This window comes from Oncorhynchus nerka, linkage group LG9b, assembly GCF_034236695.1.
Source record: "Oncorhynchus nerka isolate Pitt River linkage group LG9b, Oner_Uvic_2.0, whole genome shotgun sequence".
Taxonomy (NCBI): Eukaryota; Metazoa; Chordata; class Actinopteri; order Salmoniformes; family Salmonidae; genus Oncorhynchus; species Oncorhynchus nerka.
Genome location: NC_088424.1, coordinates 17595750 through 17620977, shown reverse-complemented (window position 1 = coordinate 17620977; position 25228 = coordinate 17595750). Strand labels below are relative to the sequence as shown.

Genomic DNA, 25228 nt, shown 5'->3' with positions numbered 1-25228 from the left:
CTTGCACTGCACATGTGAATGAATAATGCACTGTGCATGCAGAGGGTTGCAATTCCATTGAAATGGGGATAGTTTAACCAAAATATGCCACAAGACCCATAATTGCCTTATTTGTATCACACAAAAAAAGGTTCACTGTTATACAGTAATCTAACTTTTTTGATGAATTTAAGCAAAATCCCCCAAATTCCTGGGCTTAACTTCCAATGGAACATTTCTGGCCCTTTGCAATCCTACTGTCAGATAACAGCTGCTCAAGCCAACGAGAGGTAGGCCTTAGGGTTGGGTAGTATCCAGATATTCATGCCGTTTCTGTATCATACAGGGGGATACGGTATTACCGGATACTTAAATATTTTAAACAATTTGATGCACAAAACTATTTAGGCAACAAGGATCTTGATCCAGGAGGGGATTGAATGTCCAGTCTGGGTTCCAGTCTTTTTAATTAACATTCCACTCCTTGCCACTCCAGGTCATTGCCAAAGAGACTTTCGGCAATCTCAACGTTCAATATGCAGCTGGATTTACAGCAATGCTCATTGGTTATTGGAAATAACATCTACAATTAAGAAGAAGCTTGATCTTGACATCTAGCTACTTAGCGAACCAAATGCAAAGCTGGTGCTCTGAGCTGGAGATACTTTGATACATGTTACATTTCTTATACTTATCGTACAGTTATAAGCAGTGGTGTAGCACACAACCCCGCAGCCCCCGGGTGCCTATCCCTGTTCTAGGGGTATTTGTACATCTGCGCGGCACCGTCAGCCAGTGTTGTGTTTGAGGGCCTTCTACACCGTCAGCCAGTGTTGTGTTTGAGGGCCTTCTACACCGTCAGCCAGTGTTGTGTTTGAGGGCCTTCTACACCGTCAGCCAGTGTTGTGTTTGAGTGCCTTCTACACCGTCAGCCAGTGTTGTGTTTTCTCTACACCGTCAGACAGTGTTGTGTTTCAGACAGTGTTGTGTTTGAGGGCCTTCTACACCGCCAGTGTTGTGTTTGAGGGCCTTCTACACCGTCAGACAGTGTGTGTTTGTTTCAGCCAGTGTTGTGTTTGAGGGCCTTCTACACCGTCAGACAGTGTCAGACAGTCAGCCAGTTGTGTTTGAGGGCCTTCTACACCGTCAGACAGTGTTGTGTTTGAGTGCCTTCTACACCGTCAGACAGTGTTGTGTTTGAGGGCCTTCTACACCGTCAGACAGTGTTGTGTTTGAGGGCCTTCTACACCGTCCGGGCCTTCTCAGCCAGGGCCTTCTGTTGTGTTTGAGCCAGTGTTGTGTTTGGGCCTTCTACACCGTCAGTGTTGTGTTTGAGCCTTCTACACCAGACAGTGTTGTGTTTGCCTTTGTGTTTGAGTGTTGTGTTTGGGCCTTCTACACCGTCAGACAGTGTTGTGTTTGAGGGCCTTCTACACCGTCAGACAGTGTTGTGTTTGCCTTCTGTGTTTGAGGGTGTTGTGTTTGAGGCCTTCTACACCGTCAGACAGTGTTGTGTTTGAGTGCCTTCTACACCGTCAGACGGTGTTGTGTTTGAGGGCCTTCTACACCGTCAGCCAGTGTTGTGTTTGAGGGCCTTCTACACCGTCAGCCAGTGTTGTGTTTGAGGGCCTTCTACACCGTCAGCCAGTGTTGTGTTTGAGGGCCTTCTACACCGTCAGCCAGTGTTGTGTTTGAGGGCCTTCTACACCGTCAGACAGTGTTGTGTTTGAGGGCCTTCTACACCGTCAGACAGTGTTGTGTTTGAGGGCCTTCTACACCGTCAGACAGTGTTGTGTTTGAGGGCCTTCTACACCGTCAGACCGTCACAGTGTTGTGTTGTGTTTGACAGTGTTGTGTTTGGGCCTTCTACACCGTCAGACAGTGTTGTGTTTGAGGGCCTTCTACACCGTCAGCCAGTGTTGTGTTTGAGGGCCTTCTACACCGTCAGTGTTGTGTTTGAGCCTTCTACACCGTCAGACAGTGTTGTGTTTGAGGGCCTTCTACACCGTCAGACAGTGTTGTGTTTGAGGGCCTTCTACACCGTCAGCCACAGACAGTCAGCCTTCTACACCGTCAGACGGTGTTGTGTTTGAGGGCCTTCTACACCGTCAGACAGTGTTGTGTTTGAGTGCCTTCTACACCGTCAGACGGTGTTGTGTTTGAGGGCCTTCTACACCGTCAGCCAGTGTTGTGTTTGAGGGCCTTCTACACCGTCAGACAGTGTTGTGTTTGAGGGCCTTCTACACCGTCAGACAGTGTTGTGTTTGAGGGCCTTCTACACAGTCAGCCAGTGTTGTGTTTGAGGGCCTTCTACACCGTCAGACAGTGTTGTGTTTGAGTGCCTTCTACACCGTCAGACAGTGTTGTGTTTGAGTGCCTTCTACACCGTCAGACAGTGTTGTGTTTGAGGGCCTTCTACACCGTCAGACAGTGTTGTGTTTGAGGGCCTTCTACACCGTCAGACAGTGTTGTGTTTGAGGGCCTTCTACACCGTCAGACAGTGTTGTGTTTGAGGGCCTTCTACACCGTCAGCCAGTGTTGTTTTTGAGTGCCTTCTACACCGTCAGACAGTGTTGTGTTTGAGGGCCTTCTACACCGTCAGCCAGTGTTGTGTTTGAGTGCCTTCTACACCGTCAGACAGTGTTGTGTTTGAGGGCCTTCTACACCGTCAGACAGTGTTGTGTTTGAGTGCCTTCTACACCGTCAGACAGGGGCTAAGGATTCATTAAATCATTTTAATTCTGTTATTCTTTTCAATTATATTCTGATTTAATCTCTTCAGGTTTTTGTTGTAAAGGGTTAACACTGAACGGAAAAAAAGATCCAATCAGGATTTTTCTTTGGTGTCTTTGGGAAAATAAATCTAGCCAGCTAGAAATCAGACACTAGACTGACATTCAACTGTATTAGGGCATAATTTTGGAATGACTTTGGAATCAACCAATCACATTTTGACTTTACAAAAACGTATGGAAAAGTCTGCCTTCGAAGGCCAAAAGGTCACTGAGTAATAGCGAGCAGTAGTTTTCCCATGGTCTAGCTAGCTAGCTTTTGTTGGTTGTAGGCTTGCAGCAGCTGCAGCAGGTGTCCCAATGATCATCATCTGGTTAGTGGAACTGTGTTAATTGCAGCTCGCTTGCTGTTAGGTATCTCTATGAAAATAACTTGTGTGTTAAACATTGTTGCATTTAAACTCTAGATCAGCTTACTTTGTGAGCTGAATGTGAATTTTCTGTGTGAGTGGAAAGCCCAAAGCTTGCCTCAGCCTCAGGCCTGTTTTATTCAGGTGGGCGCATTAACTAATGCTATGTTTGTTCATTTTCTTGATTTTTGAGTTTGGCACAACGTGTTGGAAGAATTTGCCCCCCACTTAAGGCCTAGGTCCAATCGCCACTGCGCAAACATGTTTATAATAGATATAAAGACTTATAATTCCCCCCCGGTCTCCCCTTACTAGTAGTGAGTCTGCAACTTTCAAACAATTTCCCCAACTCTTCCCTACCAGTGATTCATGGAAATTCTGATGAGTGTGACAAAGTTTGAGATTTTAACGAAAGTAAAGAAAAACAATGTTAAGTAAAGTAGGAGGGCCCAGGTTTCAATAGGCAATAAGATCATGTTTCATGAAAGGTGCACACACACACTCTACCAGTCAAAAGTTGACATACCTACTCATTCAAGGGTTTTTCTTTATTTTTACTATTTTCTACATTGTATAATAATAGTGAAGACATCAAAACTATGGATTAACACATATGGAACCAAAAAAAAAAGTGTTAAACAAATCTAAATATATTTTATATTCTTCAAAGTAGCCACATTTTGCCTTGATGACAGCTTTGCCCACTCTTGGCATTCTCTCCACCAGCTTCATGAGGTACTCACCTGGAATGCATTTCAATTAACAGGTGTGTCTTGTTAGAAATTAATTTTGGAATTTCTTTCCTTCTTAAATGCATTTGAGCCAATCAGTTGTGTTGTGACAAGGTAGGGGAGGTATACAGAAGATAGCCCTATTTGGTAAAAGACCAAGTCCATATTATGGCAAGAACAGCTCTAAAAATCTAAGAGAAAAGACAGTTCATCATCACCAAGACAGGAAGGTCAGTCAATATGGAAAATTTCAAGAACTTTGAAAGTTTCTTCAAATGCAGTCACAAAAACCATCAAGCGCTATGATGAAACTGGCTCTCATGAGGACCACCACAGGAATGGAAGACCCAGAGTTACCTCTGCTGCAGAGTTCATTATAGTTACGAGCCTCAGAAATTGCAGCCCAAATAAATGCTTCACAGAGTTGAAGTAACAGACACATCTCAATATCAACTGTTCAGAGGAGACTGAGTGAATCAGGACTTCATGGTCGAAATGCTGCAAAGAAACCACTAAAGGACACCAATAATAATAAGAAGACTTGCTTGGGCCAAGAAACACAAGCAATGGACATTAGACCGGTGGCAATCTGTCCTTTGGTCTGATTGAGTCCAAATTTGAGATTTTTAGTTCCAACCGCCGTGTCTTTGTGAGACGCAGAGTAGGTAAACGGATGATCTCCGCATGTGTGGTTCCCACCGTGAAGCATGGAGGAGGAGGCAGAGTAGAAAAATCTATCACACACAGAGACAAGACCCATACACCTAATGTGGTCTCGAGATCAGACTCAAGACCGAAACCCTGCCGTCAGCATTCAGATGCTTGTTAAATGGTTTTCGCAATGTCAAATCACAGGCTTTATTAGTGAGTGACAACATATGCAATTTGTTGGATCATTGATACCATTATCAAATGTGCTGTAGAAATGTTTCAAATGTGTCAACTCACATCCAACTGCTGATTGGGGTTTTCAATCATTCAGATTTGTTTTTTTATTGTTTAGGTTCACCTTAAAAACATTTTTGGTAGTTTTGTTTTAAAAATAATGTATTTGGTCATTTTTACATTAACAGGGTAATTTCATAAAGGACATCAATTATTTTGGTGAGCTGTGCATGGGTCGCAATCATTGGTCAGAGCGGGAGAAGTCTCCGTACAATTCCAAATGGTCTAAAATATCTGTTTTTGAGAAATATTGACATAATACTAGCTCAAAACATTTTTCTTTCTTTTTTTAATCAGGGGGTGATTTCACATAAAAAGTGGGGGGACAAAAGCATAAATTGCCCCCACCCCTAATCTGATAGTGGGGTGGTAAAGGCTCAGCCTGCCCTATGGCTCGGCTCAGGTGCCTACACACACACACACACCTAACAGAGGGCCACTCAGTTTAGAGGAGTAATCTAAGACAGATCCAGCTCAGAGAGGCCCAGCTCAGAGAGGCCCAGGTCCTATTGATTTTAAATGGAAAATGTATGTGTTCATGCAAAACAAAAAGTACATTGAATCATATCAATTAGTTTCCCTAATCAAACCGAATCACATCGAAGCGTTTCAAACTAAAATGTACCCTTCCTGCATCGTATCGGAGCCCATGTATCATGAAAGGAGTGATGCAAATTCCTAGGTAGGGAAGACCAGTAATAGACCTTTTAGGAATTTTCACCACACAAAGACATTCCAGCTAGTCTACATGTTTGTCATCAGCTGTCATACTTCACATGCTTGAAGGCAGCCTTCGGAGGCAATGGTGTAAATATTCATTTCCCCTCTCTACCAGGGGAGAGAACAACAAATCTGAGGGCTCACTGAAATGTCAGATGGTGAACAACAGTCATTTGTTTGGCTTTGACAGCATTCTGGACATAGACGGGTTGCCATGCTCTAATGCAGGAGGATGAGGTGGTGGTGATAGTGGTTGGGGTCTGAGTAATTTCTGAAGGCACTGTATAGTAAAATCCAGTATACCGCCCAGCCCTACCAACAGTACCATGTCTGAAGTTAAATGACGGACAAGTCTTCAGAATCAATTGTGACTTAAATACTGGCTATGAAACATCTCTAAGAAGGGGACTAAGAGAGAAAGTCCTTACCCCATATGATCTGACTTACAATTAATGTATTATGTAACCATGACTGGGAATCAATAAACGTTACAATTCAAAATCAAATGGGAATGTCACTTCTGATGGTTTATGGTTGTACTGGTTGTACTGAACCTAACCTAACCGAAAATCCTGTTCATTCAATGGTGAGGCACGGACAGTAAAACGCAAAACCTCAAAAATGTATAACTAAAGCCTCTAGAAGACCAGAGAATACTTTCAGACAACGCAGTCTCCGAGACCCTGGCATTGCATGTCATTTTCACAAGCAAGCATCAACTCAACAAGACACCGGAGTGTCCTCAACATGACACAACCTCTGTGCCATCTAGGAGGGGCAGTGCCATCATCACTCTCAACTTTCCCCACGAGTCACCCACAGCCAAGGAGGGAGGAGGAAAAAGCCATTGCTATGGCAACTGCCACTCCAAAAGCAAGAGCAGCAGGGACATGGGGGGGGGGTCTGGCTGAATCAGAGACAGTCGCAAATGGCACACTATTCCTTATATCGTGCACTACTTTTGACCAGAGCCCTATGATCCCTGGTCGAAAGTAGTGCACTACAAAAGGAAATAAGGTGCGATTTGGGACACAGACAGTGAAAGCCAAGACTGAAAGATCAGGACGATGAAAACAAATATAGCCAGGCATCTACAGGTTAGCTACTAGAAAGGGAGTGATGATGTCGTAAGGTTTCTATTGACCTTTTCTGTGGACCTTGACCCTAGCCTGTCATAACTCATTCTCTATGATAAACAGTGAACACTGACATGCCTTCTCTTTGTATCTATGAGTGACTATCCGTGACATGCCTAGTAGCATTCACTGTGACCGTCGTAGGTATGCTGGTGTGTGTCCTTATCATTAGGGCAACGCGAAGTGAGCACTTACGCCATTATTGGCACGTTTTAAAATCATTACGTCTCTAAAGGAGGGGCAGTTAACCTGCCATAATCTCAATCCAAAGGTCTTGGCTGCACCTGATTTTGATCCCAACTGAAAACTGCCAGAGAGAAGGCAGAGTGTCATCCTAACTCAGCACCAGGCCCACACATTATATGGCACTTTGACTCGCAACTGTGACATATTCTGTGAAATGCCACGGATAGAATTAAACATTCAAACAGAGTGAGAGCAAGGCTGTACGACACACTAGGGAGGCTGCCAAAATAAATCAAGGTCATTTTATCCACCGTCGCCCTCCACAATATTATTCTGTTTTCAGAAAATAGAATTGTGAGTTGCTTGCTTTTAAAAATGAAGAGTAGAAATGCACTTCACTTAGACAAAGAGGAGAAATGTCAGATTTTATCCAGAACAAAATAAAGCACTGTTCTTTATAACCACGACTATGAGATATTCTCTATTTTCCTTGGCTACTGTATAAATTGATCTGCAGGGTAATTCTCTCTGAATTGATGCATTCCAAATAAAGTGCATTAGACATATTTAAAGTATTGTAGCCTGCTGCATGTCGTGATGTCTTCCATACAAACACAGTCAGTCAAGGGCAGGCTGACTTTCATACAGAATGCTGATATGTATTCATTCCAACAATTCCAGGAATAAAACATAGGGGGATATGTGCCTACTCTGTGCAGACCAAGAGTCCCAAATGACACCCTATGGGCCCCGGGCAAAAGTAGTGCACTATACAGGGAATAGGGTGCCATTTTGGAATGAAACAATAGGCCTACAGTGCCTTCAGAAAGTATTCACACCTCTTGACTTTTTCCACATTTTCTTGTGTTACAAAGTGGGATTAAAATGGATGTCAACGACCGACACAAAATACTCTGGAAAGTCAAAGTGGACGATTTATTTTTTATTAAAATGGAAAATCAAACATTTATATTTTTTGATTAGATAAGTATTCAAGCCCGAGTCAATACATGTTAGAATCACGTTTGGCAGCGATTACAGCTGTGAGTCTTTCTAGGTAACCCTGGGATTGTACAATATCTGCCCATTATTGTTTTTTTTAATTCTTCAAGCTCAAGTTGGTTGTTGATCATTGCTAGACAGCATTTAAGTCTCGCCATAGATTTAAGCCAATTTAAGTCAAAACTGTAATTAGTCCACTCAGGAACAGTCAACGTCATCTTGGTAAGCAATTGCAGTGTATATTTGGTCTGCGTTTGAGGTTATTTTCCTGCTGAAAAGGTGGATGTCTCCCAATGTCTATTGAAAAGCAGACTGAACCAGTTTTTCCTCAAGGACTTTGTCTGTGCTTAGCTCTATTCCTTTCTTTGGATCTTAAAAAAACTCCATAGTCCTTCATGTACAAAATTTAAAAAAATTGACATTTTTTTAGCAGTTTTACTTTAGTGCCTTTTTCCAAACCAGACGCATGTTTTGGAATAGTTTAATTCTGTACAGGCTTCCTTCTTTTCACTCTGTCAATTAGGTTTGTATTGTGGAGTAACTACAATGTATCCACTCTCAGTTCTCCTATCATAGCCATTTAACTGTGTAACTGTTTTAAAGTCACTGGCCTCATGGTGAAATCCCTGAGCAGTTTCCTTCCTCCCTGTCAACTGAATTAGGAAGGACGTCTGTATCTTTGTAGTGACTGGGTGTATTGATATACCATCCAAAGTGTCATTAATAACTTCACCATGCTCAAAGGGATAGTCAATGTCTGCTTTTTAAATTTTTACCCATCTACCAATTGGTGCCCTTTGCGAGGCATTGGAAAACCTCCCTGGTCGTTGAATCGGTGTTTGAAATTCACTGCTCGACTGAGGGACCTTACATATACAGTGAATTATTTTTTTATTTAATTTAACTAGGCAAGTCAGTTAAGAACAAATGTCTTATTTACAATGAAGGCATACCCCGGCCAAACCCGGATGACAGTGGGCTAATTGTGCGCTGCCCTATGGGACTTCCAATTACAGCTGGATGTGATACAGCCTGGATTCAAACCAGGGACTGTAGTGATGCCTCTTGCACTGTAATCCAGTGCCTTAGACCGCTGCGCCACTCGGGAGCCCTAAAAGTATCCAGACCCCTTCCCTTTTTCCAGCCTTATTCTAAAAATGATACAATTATTTTTGTTCCCCTCGTCTACACACAATACATCAAAAGTACCATGCAAAAGCAGGTTTAGAAATGTTTGCACAAATAAAAAACAGAAATACCTTAAGTACATAAGTATTCAGACACTTTGCTATGACACTCAAAATTGAGCTCAGGTGCATCCTGTTTCCATTTATCATCCTTGAGATGTTTCTAGAACTTGATTGGAGTTCACCTGTGGAAAATTAAATTGATTGGATATTATTTGGAAAGGCACACACTTGTCTATATAAGGTCATGTCAGAGCAATAACCAAGTCATGAGGTCGAACGAATTGTCCGTAGAGCTCCGAAACAGGATTGTGTCGAGGAACAGATCTGGGGAAGGGTACCAAAAAATGTCTGCAGGATTGAAGGGCCCCAAGAACACAGTGAACTCAATCATTCTTCAATGGAAGAAGTTTGGAACCACCAAGACTCTTCCTAGAGCTGGCTGCCCAGCCAAACTGAACAATCAGGATTTTTCAGAGGCAGGGACTGGGAGACTAGTCAGGATCAAGGGAAAGATGAACGGAGCAAACTACAGAGAGATCCTTGATGAAAATCTGCTCCAGAGTGCTCAGGACCTCAGACTTGATGAATGTTTACCTTCCAACAGGACAACGACCCTAAGCACACAGCCAAGACAACGCAGGAGTGGCTTTGGGACAAGTCCGAATGTCTTTGAGTGGTCCAGCCAGAGCCCGGACTTTAACCCGATCGAACATCTCTTGTGAGGATGCTCCCCATCCAACCTGAGCTTGAGAGGATCTGTAGAGAAGAATGGGAGAAACTCCGCAAATACAGGTGTGCTAAGCTTGTTGTGTCATACCCAAGAAGACTCGAGGCTGTAATCGCTGCCAAAGGTGCTTTGTCATTGTGTGTGTGTGTGGATTGAGGGGGAAAAAACAATTGAATCAATTTTAGAATAAGGCTGTTAAGTAACAACAACAAAAAGTCAAGGAGTCTGAATACTTTCCGAATGCACTGTAATTGTGTGAGTACAGAGATGGGAGTCATTAAATAAATCATGTTAAACACCATTAATGCACAGAGTGTAGTCCATACAACGCAACTGACTTGTTAAGCACATTTTTACTCTTGAAGTTTGTTAAACTTGCCTTAAAGGGGTTGAAAACTTCAGTCAAATGTCAGCTTTCATTTTTTATTAATTTGTTTAAAAAATATATATATATAATCCACTTTGACATTATGGGGTATTGTGTGTAGATCAGTGACAAAATCTCCATTTAACACACTTCTCAATTCAGGCTGTAACAACAAATACTGAAAAAGTCAAGGGGTGTGAATACTTTCTGAAGGCACTTTATTTCATATTTCAACTGTAGGTCTATAGCTTCAAAACAGAGCGGACCGAGCTGTAATTACCAGTAGCTAGCTAGTACAGTGAGGAAAATACTTTATTTAGGGAGAGGATTCCTTGAGCTGTACGGCTTTAAAACAACAAACGTCTGAGGTCTCACAGAAACGGGCAACAGATCAGACCCAGATGTGACCAAGGAGAGATTGGTGTATGAACCTCTAAAGGCGGGCAAAATTATCTCTACATCTCATCCCTTATGAAGAACTGGCTATTCAGGGAAATGTAACAGCGCTGTCTGCACTATGATGTATCACATTTCTGTATGTGTTAGGCTCAGGGGGTTGAACAACTTCCATTTGGTGGAACCAGCGAGTGAGGTTAACCAAGTGGATAAAAGCAATTGAGTCTATTGACAGTTCAACTGTTATGCCATAGCTTTGTCAATACAGTACTGGTGTGAGAACAGGAATGAATAAATAAAATAGAAAGTGTGCAGGAGTGGCCACCACATAACAATACTGAATAGTCCATCGGAGGCCATGGCACTATTGGGCAATAAGTGATAAGAGTTCAGTGATTTATTAAATAAAACGAGTCCATGTGCTGACCAAACATATCAGATTCCTTCAGACATTGGACAAGTAATTAACCAACCATACACAGAGTATACAAACCATTAACACCTGCTCTTTCCATGACAGTCTGACCAGGTGAATCCAGGTGAAAGCTATGATATCTTATTGATGCCACTTGTTAAAAAAAATCAGTATAGATTAAGGGGAGGAGTCCGGTTAAAGAAGGATTTTTAAGCCTCGAGACAAAGATTGCGTATGTGTGCCATTTAGAGGGTGAATGGGCAAGACAAAAAGATTTAGGCCTCCTGAGTGGCGCAGCGGGCTAAGGCACTGTATCGCAGTGTTAAAAGGGTGTCACTACAGACCGGGGTTTGATCCCAGGCTGTGTCGCAGCCGTCTGGCACACAATTGGCCCAGCGTCATCCGGGTTAGGGGAGGGTTTGGCCAGCCGGGAAGTCCTTGTCCCATCGCGCTCTAACGACTCATTGTGGCGGGCCGGGCGCATGCATAAGCCAACACGTGTCGCCAGTTGTACGGCGTTTCCTCCAATATATTGGTGTGGCTGGCTTACGGGTTAAGCGAGCAGTGTGTCAAGAAGCAGTGAGACTTGGCAGGATCGTGTTTCGGAGAACGCATAGCTCTCGACTGTCGCCTCTCCTGAGTCCGTAGGGGAGTTGCAGCTATGGGACAAGACTAACTACCAAACGGGGGAGAAAAAGGGGAAAAAAGTAAAACAAAAAATACAAATAAAATACATTTCTAAAAATAATTGAGTGCATTTTGAATGGGGTATGGTATTAGGTGCTGGGTTTCTCATGCTAAACAGTTCCGTGTGTATCAAGAATGGTCCACCACCCAAAGGATATCAAGCCAACTTGACACAACTGTGGGACGCATTTGAGTTAACACGGGCCAGCATCCATGTGGAACGCTTTCGACACCTTGTAGAGTCCCTCCCCCGACGAATTGAGGCTGTTCTGAGGGAAAAAGGGGTTATACTCAGTGTATATTTATAGTCCAACATCCCTACAGCCTCTGTAAAAAAATTTTTTTAAAACATATCAGGAGAAGATATTACATGACCATGATTTCTTTGCCGATCTAATTGCTTTAGTTATGGCAAATTTTACTAGTGATTCGTATGTATACAGTATTAAATCCTACTACATCCCTACTAGAGGTCGACCAATTCATTGGAATGGCCAATTAATTAGGGCTGATTTCAAATTTTCATAACAATCGGAAATTGGTATTTTTGGACACCGATTTGGCCTATTATTATTTTATTTTTATACACCTTTATTTAACTAGGCAAGTCAGTTAAGAACACATTCTTATTTTCAATGACGGCCAAGGAACAGTTGGTTAACTGCCTTGTTCAGGGGCAGAACGACCGATTTGTACCTTGTCAGCTCGGGGATTCAATCTTACAACCTTACAGTTAACTAGTCCAACGCTCTAACCACCTGATTAGGAGCCTGCCTTTATTGCGAATGCAGTAACAAGCCAAGGTTAGTTGCTAGCTAGCATTAAACTTATCTTATAAAAAACAATCAATCAATCATAATCACTAGTTAACTACACATGGTTGATGATATTACTAGTTTATCTAGCGTGTCCTGCGTTGCATATAATCGATGCGGTGCGCATTCGCGAAAAAGGTCTGTCGTTGCTCCAACGTGTACCTAACCAGAAACATCAATGCCTTTCTTAAAATCAATACACAAGTATATATTTTTAAACCTGCATATTTAGTTAATATTGCCTGCTAACATGAATTTCTTTGAACTAGGTAAATTGTGTCACTTCTCTTGCAACAGAGTCAGGGTATATGCAGCAGTTTGGGCCGCCTGGCTTGTTGCAAACTGTGTGAAGACTATTTCTTCCTAACAAAGACAGCCAACTTCGCCAAACAGGGGATGATTTAACAAAAGCGCATTTGCGAAAAAAGCACAATCGTTGCACGACTGTACCTAACCATAAACACCAATGCCTTTCTTAAAATCAATACACAGAAGTATATATTTTTAAACCTGCATATTTAGCTAAAAGAAATCCAGGTTAGCAGGCAATATTAACCAGGTGAAATTGTGTCACTTCTCCTGCGTTCATTGCACGCAGAGTCAGGGTATGTGCAACAGTTTGGGCCGCCTGGCTCGTTGCAAACTAATTTACCAGAATTGTACGTAATTATGGCATAACATTGAAGGTTGTGCAATGTAACAGCAATATTTAGACTTAGGGATGCCACCAGTTAGATAAAATACGGAACGGTTCCGTATTTCACTGAAAGAATAAACGTTTTGTTTCCGAAATGAGAGTTTCCGGATTCGACCATATTAATGACCAAAGGCTTGTATTTCTGTGTGTTATTATGTTATAATTAAGTCTATGATTTGATATTTGATAGAGCAGTCTGACTGAGCGATGGTAGGCAGCAGCAGGCTCATAAGCATTCATTCAAACAGCTCTTTCGTGCGTTTTGCCAGCAGCTCTTCGCAATGCTTCAAGCATTGAGCTGTTTATGACTTCAAGCCTATCAACTCCGGAGATTAGGCTGGTGTAACCGATGTGAAATGGCTAGCTAGTTAGCAGGGTACTCGCTAATAGCGTTTCAAACTTCACTCGCTTTGATACTTGGAGTAGTTGTTCCTCTTGCTCTGCATGGGCCGCGGATTTTGTGGAGCGATGGGGAACGATGCTTCGAGGTTGGCTGTTGTCAATGTGTTCCTGGTTCGAGCCCAGGTAGGGGCGAGGAGAGGGACGGAAGCTATACTGTTACACTGGCAATACTAAAGTGCCTATAAGAATATGGGTATATAGGTATATAGGTATATGAAATACAAATGGTATAGAGAGAAATAGTCCTATAAATACTATAACTACAACCTAAAACAGCCTTGGAATATTGAAGTCTCATGTTAAAAGGAACCACCAGCTTTCATATGTTCATATGTTCTCATGTTCTGAGCAAGGAACGTTAGCTTTTTTACATGGCACATATTGCACTTTTACTTTCTTCTCCAACACTTTGTTTTTGCATTATTTAAACTAAATTGAAAATGTTTCATTTATTTGAGGCTAAATGGATTTTTATTGAATTATTATATTAAGATAAAATAAGTGTTCATTCAGTATTGTTGTAATTGTCATTATTACAAATTAATTAATTAATTAATTGGCCAATTAATCGGTACCGACTTTTTTTGGTCCTCCAATAATCGGTATCGGTGTTGAAAAATCCTAATCGGATGACCTCTAATCCCTACAGACTACAGCCTCAGTAGAACTATAAAACAGTATAAGCGCTTAGCTTGTAAATCAGTTGTCTGACAGTCAGAACCTACTTCCCAAATGGCACCCTATTCCTATTTCATAGCACACTACTTTTTGAACAGCACCCTGGTCAAAAGTAGTGCACTATATTGGGAATGCATCCAGAGAATTAAACCCCTGGCTAAAAATAAGCCAAGGTGCAATAAGTGGACAGCTGCTGGACTGGTTTGACGTTAACATTCACCTGACAATCAGATTACGTCAGTCCGGACACCTGCTGACATGTTGTGCCCATACCATGCTGACTGACCTCCGTTAATACTCTATCCACATAAAAAACATCACAAATCTCCCTGGTTTACAGCAGGAAGACTCGCAGCATGGCAGGTCGTGTATGTACCTGTTTTGACCAGGATCAGATTTCCCATACGACTCCATGGTAGCGTTCTTAATGCCACACTATTCCCCCATTTAGAGCACTAATTCTGACCAATAGGTAATAGGGTGCCATTTGGGAAGCTACTCCATGTGTGGAATGGCTCATTTAGGAATAATGAAACCAGGAGCAGCTTATTCAACACTCTGTGATGTCGCTGTCTTTAAACTGAGCATACACTAAGGGCTCAGACACACTAATAGATTTTGCTTGCCGAGAGTACTTAGCACCACTGAACATAATTTGCAAACCGAGTGCGCACCGACTTCACATGTAGAATCGCATTAAAAATGTCAGCAGTCCGACGTCTATAGTGGTTCCTAAAACAGCGCGCTGAACGATCGGCAGACGAACGCTACATCCACATTCAGTGCGATGTGTGCGAGCCTAAAGAGAGCGTGTGAATACCATCAGCTCACATAGCACTTCTGCAATGAGTCAATTAGACAGTTACCATGTTTTGCAGAACACCTAGAACCCCAACCATGGGCCATATCAAGCATCTCAGAGTAGCAGTGCTGATGTAGGATCAGTCCCCACCCCTCTGTCCATGTAGGCTTTTTATTCATTGTAATCCAAAAGGTAAAACTGATCCAAAAATCAGCAGTCTTACTTGGAGATGCTTGATCCATAAAGCCCAAATTAATACAAGCTGAAATGTGAGTTGAGCTGCACTATCACTAGCTACAAAGAACAAGGCATTTGCTCTCAGGAATCCCAGTCAAAAGAGGCTGATCTGTAAATATAGCTCAAAATGTGAGAGGAGGTGAATAACTATGCGTCTGTCTAATAAAGCTTATAAATAATGCAGAGCACCCAACTTATTTCTGTAGAAGGCGTTTACATTTGATGCTGAATAACTCTCATAACCAAGTAGATTCCTGGTTTCTAAAACACATGAATCGGGAGGGAGTGAGTTTACACTGTAATCGTTAGAATGATTCCACTAATTACAGCATGAGGAAATTAACTTCAACTTCTATTGGTAACATAGACTACCTATCCAAAGTTACTGGTTGTCTGTTTTAGATTCCCTTCTCTTGCCACAAGGTTGTCCTCACAGCTATAGACTCAATTAGGCCTAGTTAAACAAGATAATATTTGAATAGACTGAGCAATGGAGACTTTTTTTAAAAAGAGAGCATTATCAACATGCCCTTATTCAAACTCAAATAACTCTGCATTTAGCCTTTGCATTTCTTTGATATTGTTATGGAACATTTTCTATGTGTTTATTTTTGAATGATTGCATTGGTAAGATGCTGATGCTGTCTACACCCGCCAACTGCAACAGAGAACAGAAAAGACTGTTCAGTTTCAGTGTTCAAATCTCTGGCTGCCCAGCTATCACATAACGTTCTGAGAACCATACGTTTCTTAGAGCTTGGTGAGAACGTGGTCGTCCTATGGTTATTTAGCATAAAACCTTCCCACAATGTTCTGGGAATGGTGCAGGATAGTTGCTTGGCTTTTGAAAATTCTGAGCACATTTCAGAACTTTAAAAAAAGCTTTATATTCTTGGTATTTCATTACTTTAAAACAGAATGTTTCCCAAACATTACATTTAATTTAAATTGTGTTAATGTGCTAGGAAAATTCTCCAACCGGTTTGACATTGGTAATGTCCTCAAATATACTGAACAAAAACAACAATTTCAACAATTTTACTGAGTTACAGTTCATATAAGTAAACCTGTCAATTGAAAATAATTAATTATGCCTTAATCTATGGATTTCAATTGACTTGGTAGGGGCGCAGCCATGGGTGGGCATAGGCCCAACCACTTGGGAGTCAGGCCCATCCAAATTAGTTTTTCCCCACAAAAGGGCTTTATTACAGACAGAAATACTCATCATCTGTCCGAGTGATTGGTCTCAGACAATCCCGCAGGTGAAGAAGCCAGATGTGTAGGTCCTGGGCTGGCATGGTTACATGATCTGCGGTTGTGAGACCGGTTGGACGTACTGCCAAATTCTCTAAAACGACGATGGAGGCAGGTTATGGTAGAGAATTGAACATTAAATTCTCTGGTGGACATTCCTGCAATCAGTGGCAGGTAGCCTAGTGGTTAGAGCGTTGGGCCAGGCACCGCAAGGTTGCTGGATCGACTCCCGAGCTGACAAGGTAAAAAATCTGCCATTCTGCCCCTGAGCAAGGCAGTTAACCCCCTGTTCCCCGGGCACCGAAGACATGGATGTTGATTTAAGGCACCACACCTCTCTGATTCAGAGGGGTTGTGTTAAATGAGAAGACACATTTCAGTTGAATGCATTCAGTTGTACAACTGACTAGGTATTGCAAGCTCCCTCAAAACTTCAGAGGCATTCTGTTATGTGACAAAACTGCACATAATAGAGTTGTCTTTTATTGTGTACATGTGTAATGATCATGCTGTTTAATCATCTTCTTGACATGCCGCACCTGTCAAGTGGATGGATTATCTTGGCAAAGGAGAAATGCTCACCAATAGGAATGTAAACAAATTTGTGCATATGCTTTTTTTGTGCATATGGAACAATTATGGGATCTCTTATTTCAGCTCATGAAACACAGGATAAACACTTTACATGTTGCATTTATATTTTTGTTCAGTATACTTCCAAGTACATTAGGAAACAACGTTCTTCTGTGTGAATTTCAGTACTTCCATACAAGTTCCGATTGTGTATATTTAATTTAATATTTTTTTGTCAATTCTGGGAATGTTCTAAAAAAATTGTGTGACTCAAGCGATGTTCTCAGAACGTTCAGAGAATTTATGGTTCTCTTAGTTCTTGGCAATATTATTGGTAATGTTCTGAAATATTTATTCTACACATTGACATCAGTTAGCTTTAAATTCCATTCTCAGAACATTAAGAAAACTTTCAATAAAAATCAAGAAAACTTTAGTAACGTTCAGAAAATGTTCTAAGAAAATATTTTTTTTAACATTTACATTCTGTTCTCAGCATCAACAAAACAATCTTATCTTGTGTTCAGGTGTGTTGGCCACACCTGATCTTAATGAGTGTTTGTTTCCTTTGAAATGGGGTCTGTTTGAATAGACAAAAAAATGAACAGCTTTCTATGCGTAAAAAAAAACATGGCACGCTAGCTCCATCCTGGTGTAGCAGTGAACCAATTCCAGGGATAGACAGGTTGGTTGTTTAGCAACAAAACCTACGCATGCACAACTATGGGAAAAGCAGATGGGGTTGGCTTAGATTCTTGACAACATATATAAACTTGTCTCAAATATATTGTTACTGTTGTTGGTTAGCTAGCTAGCGAATTGTGGTTATATTAGCATATATGTGACATCAATCAAAACAACTCAATACAAGACATGGTATCAAGAACAAGATAAAACTAGCTGAAACAAGCCACCTACGACTTCCCACGTGACAGTTTCTTGACATTGTTGCTAGCTATCTGGCCACACAGAATCACAACAGACTTCTACCCCATTGAATCACAAGCGTTGTTTTTCCGTGAAGTTGTCAGCTAACCCGTCTATAGAGAAAAGAAGATCATGGGTTCGAATCTCACTGATGCAGTGTCACAATAAATAAAATAAACAGTTTGCATGATTAATGCCTAAGCAAATTAATTCCATGTGTCCTTCTATCTGTGCTTGGAGTTCTTTTTTAACCCAAAATAAGATAGCAGTGTTATTAAGTCATTCTGTGAATGTTTTAGGAAGTTATTCAAAAATCTTTAATGAACCTTTACATTTCATTCTTAGGTGTTTATTTAAAGTTTTCATAACACTTTCACAACATTTAAAGAAGGTTCTCAGAATGTTAGTAAAAAATACCTTCAAATAATCTATCATTTCAGTTCTCAGAGTTAATAAAACCTCCCAGGAAAAGGTTCAGGAAACCAAAGTAAAACGTTCTCAGAACCTCCCTGCAACCTAAAAATGTATGTTCACAAAACATGCGAAATGTTCACCTTTGTTCTCTGAATCGTTTAAAACACGTTCCGTTTTACCAATCAGGAAACGTACAGCTTCGTCCTCACAACCAATGTGAAACCAAAAACATACGTTCCCACAACATTCAAGGAACCAAATGTGCTAGCTGGGTGAGCTCTCCAAATAAACAGGATACTTGTTCAATGCTCACGCCTCCCCATGAGAAACTAGAAAAACATTGCTAACGGCTCCGGCACCCGAAACGACACTCAGTGTCCGTTACAATTTAGGCCTCTAACAAATTTGAAAGAACATGTCAAATTGCAAGACCATAGACTGTAGGATAGTTGAGTCCATGGTCAACTTGACAAGCAAAATAATGAGAATCAATGTGTTTTTCTGTCTTCAAAAGCCACTTTGAAATTCTAAAATGTCATTATAAACGTGACGTTTAGACAACACTGATAGAATTAAAAGCGGGCTACTTTGTAGCGCCGAAAAATACGTAGGCCTATTCCTCATCATTTAGTTCGCGACAATTCCTTGAATCAATCAAAAAAATTCCATCAGTTGATACATTTGACACTGATATCAATTTTGTAAAGGCTTCTTGATTTGTCACAATGTTTATATTTATAATATGCGACATCTGATTAGAACACAGTGCACTCTGTGGTGTGATACAAAAGTACAACGAATCTGATATTATGTAGCCAGCAAATAATCGTGATATTGCTCCGCATGAATTTGCGGCAGCACTCTGCTCATTGAATGCTCTATTTTTCCCACACCGCTTTCCCTTTTATCAGCAGGAATGAATGTCAGTTACGCGGCAAATTCTGCTAAACATAACTATAACCTGGTGATATTAAATATGTATTACCCTCTGATAACTCCAGTTCCAGCTCTGCAAGTCTGGTTCGCACCTCCAAAGGAAGGGGTAACGTATCACGGTCCGCCATTCTGCTTTAAAATTACTTGGCTTTCTCTTCTCTTCTTCTCACTGAGTCCAGTAAAGTGTTTCAACACGGTCCTTTCTCCACAGAGCGCCGATGCATTGGGCAAAAGAGGAGCGACTTGAGTATGAAATAGAAATGCGGAAAGTGTTTGGGCGAATATCGCTCGACTCGCGTCTTTATTCAAGTCCCGCCATGGTTGGTTGTCCCTCTATTAAGAAAAGGTACTGCTGCTGTAATTCCAATGTCTGAAAGTGCAACTGAGGGATACTCAACCAACGTTGCCTCCAGTTTCTAGTACTGCGTGCTCTCACTACTCTGTGCTGTCACACATTCACGTGATGCTTTTGAGACACAAGAGCCCACATTCGAACCCTGTGGAGGGCGCCAAATGTCCACTTTAAGAACTGGTCGAAGAATTACCCCCTCCATGCAGAAGAATGACGGTTGAACATCACTGGCCCGGTTGAACATCACTGACTGTTCCAAAGAGCATTCAAATATTAAACATTTTGACCAGCCCCCATTTTGACCAGTGGGACTCACTCACTCTGAGTCATCACATTCCATAACATCATGGATTTATGAATAGTCACATCACAAGATGACATTGTAGCTAGACTGGCTGGTTAGGCCTACATGTAAAGTCTGTTATACACTGGTAATTGTTTGAGGCAATATTGCCGAGCAATTTTGCTGGCAACGGGGTGAGGAAAGGATGACTGTCCTTGTCTCACTGACCCTCTTGCACTCTCTCTGCTTTTCAGATGAAGCCAACACACATTCCTTCCCCAGGGTTGGGGAGTAACTAATTACACGTAGTCTGATTACAAAAAACTAACTGTAGTCAGTTACGTTACCAGCAAAAAAAATATTGTAATCAGATTGCAGATACTTTGAAATCTAGATGATTGGATTACTTTTACATTTAGAAAGGATGTTTGCGGAAAAAAATACATTATGACACCTTCCTGTTTTCTCAATGACACTCAATTCAGCATTGAAAAAAAAGCACAAGTTTAAGTTTGTTCCACCTGAGTCCACTATGATGACACAACAAATGCATTTGATGGACCTTTTTGTCTTCTTCTAATGCTTCTTAAGGGGAAATTAATCAGATAACGTTACTGAGTTTGGTTACTGATTACAATTTTGGAGTGGTAACTAGTAACGGCTTACATTTAGAAAGGAACCTACACAACACTGTCCCTCCCCCATATTTCGGAGTTATATCAGTATTTTACCCCAAGCCCATTGTGGTGTGGTGTAACCTGAGAAATATTCTCCACAGGTGTACTATCAACCCTAAGACACATTAGAGCTGCTGAAGGTTTCCGGCAGTGTCCCTCATTAGAGATAATAACAATAAGCCTTTCAATGCATTTCAAAATCCAGACATATTTTTGTCCTGTGGCTGAACACTGCAACATAATGACCCAGTATTTGTAGAGAATGGACCAGGTTACATTACGCCTACATTACCACACTGGCTCTTGTAAAGCCTAACATCCAAACCCCCAACTAATGGCCGATCCAGTTTCTTTGCCATCGGCCGTCACACAAGCTTCTTCTGATAAATAGGCTGCCCAGTCCCGGTCTCTCAGGCTTCTCCTGGAGGAAGCTGGGGTGGTATAACGTCCCAGGATGCCTGTACACATTAAGACAGATGGTCTGAATCTGGCCTGTCTGAGCCATCTGACCAATGATGATAGTGCTAAGATGGCCATAGGAGAGCATACAAACCAAGATGGCCATAGGAGAGCATACAAACCAAGATGGCCATAGGAGAGCATACAAACCAAGATGGCCAGAGGAGAGCATACAAACCAAGATGGCCAGAGCATACAAACCAAGATGGCCATAGGAGAGCATACAAACCAAGATGGCCAGAAGAGAGCATACAAAGCAAGATGTCCATAGGAGAGCATACAAACCAAGATGGCCAGAGGAGAGCATACACAAACTCTCAGCGTTTGATTCATGCGCTTGCATATCAGGGGAAAGAAGGAATGGAAAGACCAATTAATTGTTTTTGAGTGGGTGGGTCGGTGCATGTATGGGGCGGGCCAGGGGGCATTTCAAGATCTGATTTGGTTGTCAATGTTCCATATCCCTTTATTTATATATTTTTTTAAAAAGGTCAAGATTATGTAAAGAAAACTGTAAGCCCACTCACTCCTTTATGCTGATCTCTCAACAGCTGTACACTAATAGGAAACAGACCAACACCCGTATCAAGTACCCTATTGCCTATATAGTGCAGTACTTTTGACCAGGGCCCATAGGACTCTGGTCAAAAGTAGTGAACTATATAGGCAATAGGGTGCCATTTGGGGGGGACACCCAAAATGCAAAACAGCCATGACATGGGAAAAGGAGTGGGAAGAACGTGCTTGCAGAGTAGGCCTACCATTGGATAAGTCTTTATATAAAGGGGTTACGAATTGCTGATGCCCAGGTCTACTTATTCACCAAATGTCTGCAGTTGCAAGACAATCACCATTTGTTGGATCAAATCAAACTGTGGACTCATCAGGGGTGGATGAAGAAGCCTGTTGTTTTGTGTGGGGTGTGATACACTGATTTACCCTAATAGGATTGTGGTGTGCTGTGGAAGAAATTCTCCAAGATGTTCTTGTGGGAATATGTTGCCACCTTGTGGCTAGTTTTTCAAATGGAATAGAGAAAAGTACTCCCATAGGCTTGTATATGATGTGGCAGATGGACAATGGCTCATGTCTTGGTGCGTCTTAACTTTTCCCTTGCGGCAAAAAAACGAACAAAAAAATGCATTTCTATTTCTGTCTGTGCAAACCACCTTTCAGTTTTTGGACAATGGCTCATGGGCATGGCATAACGTTGTGCAGATTGAATGGGTTGGCAATTTCACTTGTTATAGATTGTCAACTATCACTAGCTGTGGTGGGGTGTTTCAGATGGGTATACCACAAAGGTATACTACAAATAAGGGTCAATGAGTTAGCCAGCCAACATTAATGAACAACCATTTATTAAGAAAGCTTAACGATACTGTATGTGTTCTTGGTAGTTGAGTCAATTAGACCATACCCATTTCAAGTTGAAGTACAGTACCAGTCAAAAGTTTGGACCACCTACTCATTCAAGGGTTCTTCTTTATTTTTTACTATTTTCTACATTGTAGAATAATAATAGTGACGACATCAACACTATGAAATACCACATATGGAATCATTTAGTAACCAAAAAAGTGTTAAATCAAAATATATTTAATATTCTTCAAAGTAGCCACCCTTTGCCTCAATGACAGCTTTGCACACGCTTGGAATTCTCTCAACCAGCTTCACCTGGAATGCTTTTCCAACAGTCTTGAATGAGTTGGGTTGAGTTTGGGAGATTGTGGAGGCCAGGTCAACTGACACAGCACTCCCATCACTCTCCTTCTTGGTCAAATAGCCATTACACAGCCTGGAGGTGTGTTGGGTCATTGTCCTGCTGAAAAACAAATGATAGTCCCACTAAGTGCAAACCAGATGGGATGGTGTATCGCTGCAGAATGCTGTGGTAGCCATGCTGGCTAACTGTGCCTTGAATTCTAAATAAATCAGTTACCAGCAAAGCACCCCCACACCATCACACCTCCTCCGGGGTGGGGATTGCAGTGGGAATCTCACATGTGGAGATCATATGTTCACCTACTCGGCGTCTCACGAAGACACGGTGGTTGGAACCAAAATTCTCAAATTTGGACTCATCAGACCACAAGGAAAGATTTCCACCAGTCTAATGTCCATTGCTACTGTTTCTTGGCCCAAGCAAGTCTTTTCTTATTGGTGTCCTTTAGTAGTGGTTTCTGTCCAGAAACTCACTCACGAAGGCCTGAATCACACAGTCTCCTCTGAACAGTTGATGCTGAGATGTGTCTGTTACTTGAACTCTGTGTAGCATTTATTTGGGCTGCAATTTCTGAGGCTGGTAACTCAAATGAACTTAACCTCTGCAGCAGAGGTAACTCTGGGTTTACTTTTCTTGAGGAGGTCCACATGAGAGCTAGTTTCATCAGGGCGCTTGATGGTTTTTGTGACTGCACTTCAAGAAACTTTCAAAGTTCTGGAAATTTTCCACAATGACTGGACTGTGATTTCGCTTTGCTTACTTGAACTGTTCTTGTCAAATAAATGGACTTGGTCTTTTACGAAATAGGGTAGGTATCTTCTGTATACCACCCCTACCTTGTCGCAACACAACCGATTGGCTCAAACGCATTAAGGAAAGACATTCCACAAATTCACTTTTAACAAGACACACCTGTTAATTTAAATGCATTCCAGGTGACTACCTCATGAAGCTGGTTGAGAGAATGCCAAGAGTGTGCAAAGATGTCATCAAGGCAAAGGGTAGCTATTTTGAAGAATCTAAAATATATTTAGTTTTGTTTAACACTTTTCTTTGGTTACTACATGATTCCATGTGTTATTTCATAGTTTTGATGTCTTCACTATTATTCTACATTGTAGAAAATAGTAAAAATAAAGAAAAACCTTCAAATGAGTAGGTGTGTCCAAACTTTTGACTGGTACTGTACAATTTTTATTTTATTATTTAGGCACGTAAACTGGCTAACTAATTGATCCTGCTTTGTAGTATACCCCTCTGAGAGCAGGATCGTTAAATTAGCCAGCTAATTTTGATAAATGTTTTTTGCCTCTTTTAGAAAGCTAAGCTTGAATAGAAGTCATTGGTTGTGTCAATTGTACCATGTCAATTTCACATTTTCAAGCCTCTATTTCTCAGAATATTTGAATATTCATCCTGATCGTACTACACCGGCTCCGACGCTCGTCGGATGTGGCAGGGCTAGCAAATTATTACGGACTACAAAGGGAAGCACAGCCACAAGCTGCCCATTGACATGAGCCTACCAGACGAGCTAAATGACTTCTATGCTCGTTGAGGTAAGCAACACTGAAGCATGCATGAGAGCACCAGCTGTTCCAGACGACTGTGTGATCACGCTCTCCGTAGCCGATGTGAGTAAGACCTTTAAAACAGGTTAACATTCACAAGGCAGCAGGGCCAGATGGATTACCAGGACATGTACTCAGAGTACTCACTGACACACTGGCAAGTGTCTTCACTGACATTTTCAACCTGTCCCTGACCGTGTCTGTAATACCAACATGTTTCAAGCAGACCACCATCGTTCTTGTGCCCAAGAACACCAAGGTAACATGCCTAAATGCCTACTGACCTGTAGCAGTCACGTCTGTAGCCATGAAGTGCTTTGAAAGGCTGGTCATGGCTCACAACAACATTATCCCAGAAACCCTAGACACACTCCAATTTGCATACCACCCCAACAGATCCACAGATGACGCAATCTTTATTGCACTCCACACTGCCCTTTCCCCACCTGGACAAAAGGAACACCTAGCGTTCAACACCATAGTGCCCTCAAAGCTCATCACTAAGCTAAGGACCCTGGGACTTACCACGTCCCTCTGCAATTGGATCGTGGACTTCCTGATGGGCCGCCCGCAGGTGCTAAGGGTATGTAACAACACATCTGCCACGCTAATCCTCAACATGGTGGCCCCTCAGGGGTGCGTGCTCAGTCCCCACCTGTACTCCCTGTTCACCCAGGACTGCATGGCCAAGCATGACTCCAACACCATCATTAAAGTTTGCCGACGACACAACAGTGGTAAGCCTGATCACCGACAACGATGAGACAGCCTATAGGGAGATCAGAGACCTGGCAGTGTG

At 41.8% G+C, this 25228-nt stretch overlaps 1 protein-coding gene across 1 annotated transcript in view; it reads right to left on the bottom strand.

Moving 5' to 3' along the window:
- The window catches only part of LOC115114359 (disco-interacting protein 2 homolog C-like), a 264239-nt gene extending 244437 nt beyond the window's left edge, over nucleotides 1-19802 (bottom strand). Inside the window, 1 exon segment of the mRNA XM_065013382.1 lies at nucleotides 19411-19802. Within this exon segment, the coding sequence (XP_064869454.1) occupies nucleotides 19411-19489 (79 nt within the window). The 5' untranslated portion in view covers nucleotides 19490-19802.
- Nucleotides 19803-25228: the final 5426 nt, after the last annotated feature.